The sequence below is a fragment of the Capsicum annuum genome, unplaced genomic scaffold (genome assembly GCF_002878395.1).
Source record: "Capsicum annuum cultivar UCD-10X-F1 unplaced genomic scaffold, UCD10Xv1.1 ctg66088, whole genome shotgun sequence".
In the NCBI taxonomy this organism is placed as follows: domain Eukaryota; kingdom Viridiplantae; phylum Streptophyta; class Magnoliopsida; order Solanales; family Solanaceae; genus Capsicum; species Capsicum annuum.
The window spans coordinates 1-8,726 of record NW_025875404.1 but is presented as its reverse complement, the minus strand read 5'-3'; the positions used below and the strand labels follow the sequence as shown (position 1 = coordinate 8,726).

At 37.6% G+C, this 8,726-nt stretch overlaps 1 protein-coding gene across 2 annotated transcripts; it reads right to left on the bottom strand.

The window, feature by feature from the left end:
• Positions 1–843: 843 nt before the first annotated feature.
• On the bottom strand, positions 844–7,806 carry LOC124893831. 2 transcript variants are annotated; one of them, XR_007050913.1, is made up of 2 exons: positions 4,808–7,806; positions 844–1,215 (listed from the first exon to the last, which is right to left on the bottom strand). XR_007050913.1 is itself a non-coding variant. In XM_047404681.1 (2 exons), the coding sequence occupies exons 1-2, from the start codon at positions 6,911–6,913 to the stop codon at positions 1,208–1,210; spliced, it is 327 nt and encodes a 108-aa protein (XP_047260637.1). In that variant the 5' UTR covers positions 6,914–7,806; the 3' UTR covers positions 844–1,207. The 2 variants fall into 2 exon arrangements, 1 of the variants encoding a protein (XP_047260637.1); XM_047404681.1 differs by having other exon boundaries at positions 6,595–7,806.
• Between the last annotated feature and the right edge of the window lie 920 nt (positions 7,807–8,726).

Below are 8,726 nucleotides of genomic sequence, written 5' to 3'. Positions count from 1 at the left end.
TAATGTATAATAAGATATGTAAAAAAAAATTATGTCAGATATAGTATTTTTAAGAAGAGTAAAATACACTCACCTTATTAGTTTAAGTGAGGCTTATAATTAAGTTAGAATTCTCATCATTTGACATCAATATCGATATTGATTCCACTATTGAAGTTCAATTTCTTGAGTTGGCCATAAATATCGATATTGAATTCAATATGAAGTTTAAGATAGATAACACACGAAAAAAAAATAGAGCCAAGGGTTAGCAAAAGCAAACTGCAAAACATATCCCATTTCCATTCGTGTGTAGACTCTGGATAAGTGTGAACAAAGTTTAAGAATGGTAAGACTTTGTCTTACTTCTTAACAATGGGGACCCAACGTATTGTTAACCACTAATTATATTCAAAATAATAATATTTCCTCTTGAAATAATATTGTAGACTCAAAAGAATTTGTAGCTCTTGCAATTTAACGCAGGTTTTGCACTTAGGCTTGTTTGATAGAGTGTATTAAAAATCTAATGTATGTATTATTTATTGTGTATTATTAGTTCTTGTTTGGTATATTTTTTTAAGCTATATATAACTAATGCTTGCATTAGTTATATACTCATTAGTTATACATTCTATTGTGTATTGAGGTATGTATTACTAATACCATCATTTTCTATGTATTAGTAATACAAAGGATTTAACACATGTATTATCTTTTGATTAAAGACATTATAACCCCTTAAATTCCTCTCTATCCCTGCAATATCTGAACTTGCTCCATTTATACTGATTTTGTGACTTAACCGTCGGGACGATCATCAATTTTCTTCATATGGCTTAGCATTTCGGGATTCTTTCATACTCTTCTTTTTTTTTGGTAAACATAGGAAGTTTATATTATAAATCGCACGTCTACAAGGATATATGTTGTGGCACTGTACAAACACTGACAGCAACAGTAGTTGCCCCTCTAAAACTAGTATTTACAACCTGATAAGCAGTAGCATTACTATTATATAATCTCCCAGTGGGAGTAGATAGTCTAGCTATCCGACATGATGATTCTCCATTTTTATCTGCTCACAAAATGTCCAAAGTGGATGGTGGAGGATCCCATAACAAAGAAGTACTATTTGTAGTGGATATAATTATTCTGGTCAGTGTATCTGCCATCTTATTTTGTTCCTTGTAAACGTGACTCAGCGGCAGATCATGCAAACTATGCATTAGGGACCTGCAATCAGAACACAAATTAGAATTATCCTCAACTGCAGTATTAAGGAGGGTTACAAGCTGAAAGCAATCCACATTCATTTCTAAGTTTGTAAAGTGATACTGAATAGCAATTTCCAGTCCTATACGCAATGCGTGAAGCTCTGCCTCACCAGGGCTAAGAGCAAAGACTGTAATTTTATAACCAAACAGCCAATCACTCATGGAATTCCTAAATATGCCTACTGCAGATGCCAAACGTATTGTATCATCAAAAGTGGCATTCGTATTAAGCATAACAGAGTTGGGAGAGGGGGGCTGCCATTTAACATACAAAGTCATATTATGCAAACTTGGTTTGGATTTTTCAGTCAAAAGCCAGAATTTTGTTGCAAACGCTCTAATAGCTGCAATAGAGATCTGGAATATCGCATTATCAAACACATAGCTATTTTGAGCTAGCCAAATCAGCCGTAAACTATACCCCAGTAAAATCTTATGAGGGATCTGAAGAGGGCCTGTCTGCACAGTTTGGAAGTTGAAAATTTTTTGCAGCCAGCCCGAGTGGAGAGCATGGTTCGAAACTAACCCCTGAATTTGGCGCATGATACCCAACTGTTCCCAAATTGGTTTAACAGCTCTACAATTTAGAAAAATGTGATCACTGGTTTCCTCCATAAAGGAAATATAGCTTTTACAGATAGGAGAAGGTATGCAATGAATATAATGAAGGTAGGATGCTGTGGGGAGTCTATTATGATTCAGAAGCCAAAGAAATTGACGGATTTTTGGTGGTAGATGAAGCTTCCAAATCCAATTGAAAGAGTACACCTCAGAAGCACATGCCTCCCCACTATGTAGATCCTGGCAGATTGCTTTATAGCAAGAACTGACTGTGAAGGATTTTGAATCAGTTAAACCCCGTTTAATTTGATCTACCAGGTTCATATGTGCAGAGGAAAATGGACAGAATTAATTTTAGTCAGAATATCATTGGGGAGAACAAAAGAAAGGTGCGATAGATCCCAGGAGTTGTCCAATCTAAATGTAGACAGAGTTGCTTGACTTTCTTGTTCCCGGAGTGGTCCTTATCAATCTCCTTGTCGGAGTGTTTGGACCAAGCCAAGATTTATTAAAGAAACCAATTTGATCACCATTACCCGGGTACCACTGTAGCCTCAATTGGCATTGGCTCCAACCTAATTTCAACACTTTCCAACACCGAGAAGTATTCCCCCGCCGCCCTAAATATTTAGCTCGCAAAATACACGCCCAGAGAGAATTGGAATGAAAGGCACGCCATGCAGAAGAGGCCAGAAGAGCTAAATTTTTAGTCTCAAGTCACTGGATGCCCAAGCCCCCCGGTCCTTAGGTTTTGTAATATCATCCCACTTTAGGAGATGAACCCTTTTATAGTTTGGATTACTTCCCCAGAAAAAGTTTATCTGGTAAGCTTCCATCTTATTAACAACATAAGCTAGAAGTTTCATGAGGTACATTACATGATTGGGAAGACTATTCAGAGTAGCCTTGATTAAAGTCGTCCTCCTAGCTGGTCAGGAAAGGAGTCTTCCAACCAGCTAATCTATTTTTGAAGTTTTCCAATAAGAATTGAAAATCTTAAGCAGTTGGCCTACCGGCAAATAAAGGATATCCCAAGTACTTCCCGAATCTGTGCCCTTCATGGATATTTAAGGCAGAAATAGCGATGTCCTTATGACCCGAAAGGGTATTTTTTGAGAAAAACAACTTGGACTTTGTTAAATTAACCCTTTGCCCAGAGATTTGACTGAACTCATGAAAGATCGTAGCCATCGAATTACAGGAGCTGGTGTCTACAGCAGCACAAAGTATAATATCGTCGGCAAATAATAAATGAGATAAAGAAGGCGCCGTAGGGGCAATTTTAATAGGATTCCAGAGACAAAGATCAACAGCTAAATTAATGCGCCTGGAAAGTCATTCATGAAGATGTAAGGGGAAAGGGGATCGACCTGACGGATTCCCCTGGAAGGACAGACGAAAGGCGTAGCAAAGCCGTTTAACAGTATGGAGATGGAAGAAGTGGTGACCCAGGACATAATTAAAGATACCACTTAGAAGCAAAGTTAAAATGTAAAAGGGTATCATGAATAAAGGACCATTCCAACCTACCAAAAGCCTTTTCTAGGTCAATCTTGGCCAGCATATAAGATTTTCTCCCTTTTACTTTATAAAAATAATGTAAAATTTCTTGCACTAGAATCACATTATCAGTGGGTCTGCGAATCGTCAAGAAACTAGATTGAGAAGGTCCAATGAGATCCTGGAGAAAAGGTTTAATGCGATTCACCAAAATCTTAGAAATAATCTTGTAGGTAGTATTAGTCAGACTAATGGGCCTATATTGGGTGATAGACGCTAGACTATGGCATTTCGGGATTAGGCAGACGTATGTTTCATTGATAACTTCCGGAATTGCCCACTTGCTAAAAATATTGAAACAAAAGTCAGTAACTGAACTACTCAAGATATTCCAGTATTTTTGGTTAAAAAATGGGAAAATACCATCCGGGCCTGGAGCATTTTAGGGCTTGAAAGAGAACATTGCAGAAAGAATTTCATGATGAGAGAGAGGTTGCTGGAGGAGATCCGCCTGGGTAGGGGATAGAATATGAGAGAACGCACGAGTGGCTTGCCTTTTGGAACTAGTAAGTTCCGATTTGTAAAGGTTCTCGTAAAAGATATCACATGCTCCTGAATTTCCTTTTTGTCGGATATCCAGTTACCCACAGAGTCTCTAAGAGATAAAATCTTATTCCTACGCCTTCTATGAATAGTGGACACATGAAAAATTTTGTATTTGCATCCCCTTCATTTAGCCAGTGAATGCGATACTTGAGTCTCCAGAATTCATGCTCAGCTCTGAGTAAGGAGTTATACTCCCGAGTGAGGGAACTCTCAAGATCGTGCAAGAAACTACTAAGTGGCATATCGAGGGGTTCTGTCTCACCAGAATGCGTTTTTTTCTTAGCGAAAATGTTTCCAAAAATCTCCTTGTTCCAAACAGAAACTTTTTGCAGGAATTTGAAAATGGAGGGGAGAAGAGAGTTATTCATATCACTCCAGGAGTCCGTAATGAGCGAATAGAATTGAGGGTGTGATAACCACATAGACTCTAGTCTAAAAGGCTTAGAAGGAATATTAACAGGCGGCGACAGAGAGAGAAGTAGTGGACAATGATTCGAATGGGTCTGCGGCAAATGCCCGATAGTCGCCTCAAAAAATAATTCCAACCACTCTGCATTAGCATTAACTCTATCAAGTCTTTCTAAAATGGTTCTATTATTCCGGTAATAGTTTGTCCAAGTGAATTTACTACCTGAGAAACCTAGATCAATCATACGACAATGGTTCAAGCATTCTGAAAAATGGGTTATTCTATTCCGATTAGCTGCTACCCCGCCAAATTTTTCAGAGGCCCTACTAGCTTCATTAAAATCTCCACCCATAAGCCATGGGCCAGAATATGAATCCGTCAGACATTTAATATTTTCCCAAAGAAGTAAATGATGAGACATATTATTGCACACATAAATAGCAGAGAAAAACCATTTATTGTTGGATGGTAATACCTGGACCATGCAGTGGATTTCTTGGTGGGTAAGCGCTACTTCAGTTACATTTAAAATATCAGCTTTACATAAAATGGCAATACCACCTGTCTGTCCCTCAGCCGGAACAGCAGCAACATTCAAAAAATGAAACTCATAGGGCATAGACTGGTGGTTGTCCCTATGGGTTTCCAGCAGAACTACTAGAGCGGGTTTATGCAACTCGAGAAGATCTCTGAAGTTTAGTCTAAAATCCTAGGAGTTAGACCCCCTACAATTCCATATCAGAAAATTCATAGGACGAGAGAAACGACGGGGGGACACCAAGGAGGGAAAAGTAACATCAGTATCCCTCAGGGAGGGACTCAGAACTAGTGCATATTTGTCGACATCCAGATTCAGTGTCGGTCTCACATAAATTGAGCACTTGAACATATTTTGGGGGCAATTTATACTTATTTTTTTCGCTCAGTTCTCTGAGGAGGAATACTCGTACCTAGCTTAGAAAAGTGGTCACTGTTTCTGCTCCCCCCGGCTCGTTTCCCATCTGATTCGGACTCTGCGGATCTCGAGGAGCATTCAGGTTCAGGGCGTGCATCTGGAGCTCGAGACCCTGCAGTGGCTCTGTGGGAACAACCGTCACATGGGGTTGAATCCACGGGGCCCCCTCGTGCCTCGGATGCTGCTCCGAATAGAAAGGAAGAGCTTGAACTCCCGAGCTTGTTCCCGAGGGGTTGTTGAAAACCTCCAAACCAATGGTCATCCCTTCCATAATAATGTTAGTGGGATAGGCAGGGTTCTGAATTAGCACCAGACACTCTCGGCCATTCACTTAAAGGGTAAAGGTTAGCACATACCCGATCAGGGCTACTTCCAGCCACGACTGGGGTGGTTGCTCCAGGTTCGGAGCAGAGGATGAGTAAATCAGATATGGGAGCTCGTTCAAATTCTGCTCCATTTGAGGAAAGTTGCTTAGGAAAAGTTTCTGAACAGGGTAATGGGGTGCATGATGGATATGCAGAGTTCTCAACGGGCAATTGGGATGAAGAGTCATAATTTATAATAACGGACGGAGCAGGCTGATTTTCCAAAGTGAAATGAGTATTAGCGGGATGAATAGGAGAAGGTAATAAAGGAGAACTTAACAAGTTGGTATTTTCACAAGGACTGCAATCATTGTACAAGTTAATATCGGTAGTAGATTTGGATGAAGGCTTTAACGTCAGGGGCGGAACTACTTTCTATTTTGGATATTCCGACACCCACTAAATTCGATACGAAATAAATATAATTACATAGAAAATGTATAAAAATAGATATACAATATATAAAAGCACCCACTATAATAAAAAGTTAGTTGGCTGCACTGACATTTAGGTTGATCTTAAGATACTTCGTTAAAAGGAGTTCCTGGGGGTGCTCAAACCTTGTTGAGCTGATTTTCTTTTTAAAATTTTTTAATCACTCACAATTCTTAAATTTTAAATTCGCCACGATTTAACGTAGCATGCGCGGGGTAAAATGTTGCATGGCATCCACGTAGGTGTCGGATATTTTAAGAGGCAATTCCTACTTAGTAACTTTTTCATTTAACTCGGAGAAAGCAGAATTTAAATCCAGTGGAAACATCCACATCTCTATACGTTTGCATAATTTTATTATAGGACTCAAAAAGTTGGGTGAGCCGTCATGAACGGGCCCCACTAGGTTATTGTTGGCCCCACCTATTATGCTTATTCCAAAATAAATATGAGTAGAAGTAACAGTAGAAATTTTAAAATTGAAAGACATAGTTGTATGGCACTTACCTGGGCCCACCAGCGCCGCATCAACTGGACCAGTGGATATTTTTTGTGTAGAAACCTTGTATGATACCGCCACTGTTGGTCTACTCTTTTCCGGCGAACGTCTCGCCGGTCTTCTCGAAAAATTCACAATCTGCCAGCCATCCATTTCCTCACCATTATCATCCCTACCTGCATCACCACTGCATTTCGGAAGTACTTCTGGCTCTCCGTGCCGGTGACCTTCCGTTAGTGGTGGACTCTCCGACATGCCCATCTTCAATCGACTCAAAAAAAGGCATTGGGATGTGTGTCCCAATCTGCCACAATTTGTACAAAGCATAGAAGATGCCTCATATAAAATCTTTTGTTTATGAGTTCCCAGGAAAAGGTGGTGCAGCAGGGGTTCATCTAGCGGCACTTGAATGCAAAGACGAGCATACCGACCTCGTGACGAAGAAGGTGCAGTTATCAATTTTCAACAACGTTCCTATTTTGTTGTCAACCATTGTAAGAATCTCAAGATCGTAGAACTCCGTATGCAACTCTGGGAGCCGATCCCAAATGGCAGAATGCGCTATGCGAGCCTGGGAAGCTATAAATTTTGGTTCCCATTTTTGAACTGAGATGAAATTCCCTTACACAAATCGAGGACCATCATGAAGGGCATGCCGGAAATTTTGCTCATCGTTAAATTTGACCAAGAAAAATTCATAACCCAAATCCATAAGAGTAAACTGTTCTGAAATCTTCCAAATTTCATGAAGTTTTCCCCCAGAATTTGGTGACCAATTTTTCTACCCATAACTTTAATAATCACCGATTGTTGCCATGGATTGTATAATCTGGATTTGTCAGCTGCTGAAATGGGAATAAAATTTGTGTTGGAGACCGCCGGCGTGATTTCGTCAGTCAGGTCGGAAACAGAGTGTCTCGAGGAAGAAGACACAAGTGGAAGGATAGAATTATTCTTAAGTTTCTGTACATAAGAGGGAGTTACAGGGTCTTGATGGGGTGGAGAATCAAGATCCATGGATTTGAGATGTAAGCAAACGAAAAAAACTACGATCTGTATTTTTTTTTCCTAAAAACTAACGAAGAACTTCATCAGCTCCCTTTCATACTCTTCAGTCTGTGTATAGTAGCATTATATCACATGTATCAATGCTTTTCCATTTTGATACTGCCAAACATAAAAATGTACAAGAGCACCATATGTTTTATCATTCTTTATCTTCTTTGCTCAGTTTTTGAAGTTTTTTTTCGTCTGAAATCTCAATGAAACTTTAATAATACCCAGGAAAATTATAACTCCGTTTGGATAGGATTAAAAAAATTAATTTTTAGCGAGATTAAAAGCTTAAAATAAGTGCTTTTAAATTAAGCAGATAAGTGTTTGGATAGAAGTGCTGAAACTAAAATAAAATTGTTGATGTATTTGGTAAACAAGTGTTGTCAATCACTTTTTTGTTGTTAAAATTACTTAAATACCCTTAAAGTTGTTAATACATAATAACGTGAATTATTTATGATTTTTAATTCTAATACTTCAAAAATAATTTTTATTTAAATACACTTTCAACATACAGTGATTATGGCAGCTCAATTTATAAATATAAGTTAGTTTTTTATTTTTAAATATTAAAAATTAAAAAATTTAAAATATTTTTTATATAAATATAGTATTATACTGTAATATTGCAAGCTTGTAAACAACATAAAATTTTTAGGAATAAACAAACTATTAAAAAGAATCAATTTTTAAAATTTAAATAACATGCAGAGATTCTATATGAATGGATAGAGAAGAACTTACCACTTGATTTAACGATAAAATTTTTTGAGTGTTTTCTTATGTAATGATGAATTCTCTGAAAATAAAGGAGAAAGATGAAGAGAAAAATGGAGGGAAAAGATGAAAAAAAATCGCAGAAAGAAAAAAAAAAAGAAAAAAAAAAAAAGGTTAAAAAAGTTAAAGGTATATTTAAATTAGAAGAAAATATAAAAAAGTAAATGTTTTGGTCAAATCTAAAAAATTTTAATCTAAAAAGTAAAAAGCTAAGGGTATCCAGCTTCTCAATTTTTGCTTTTTTTAATTCACTTTTAATTTTTTTTAAAACTCTTTTTAATTTTACCAAACATCTAAAAAAGCTAAA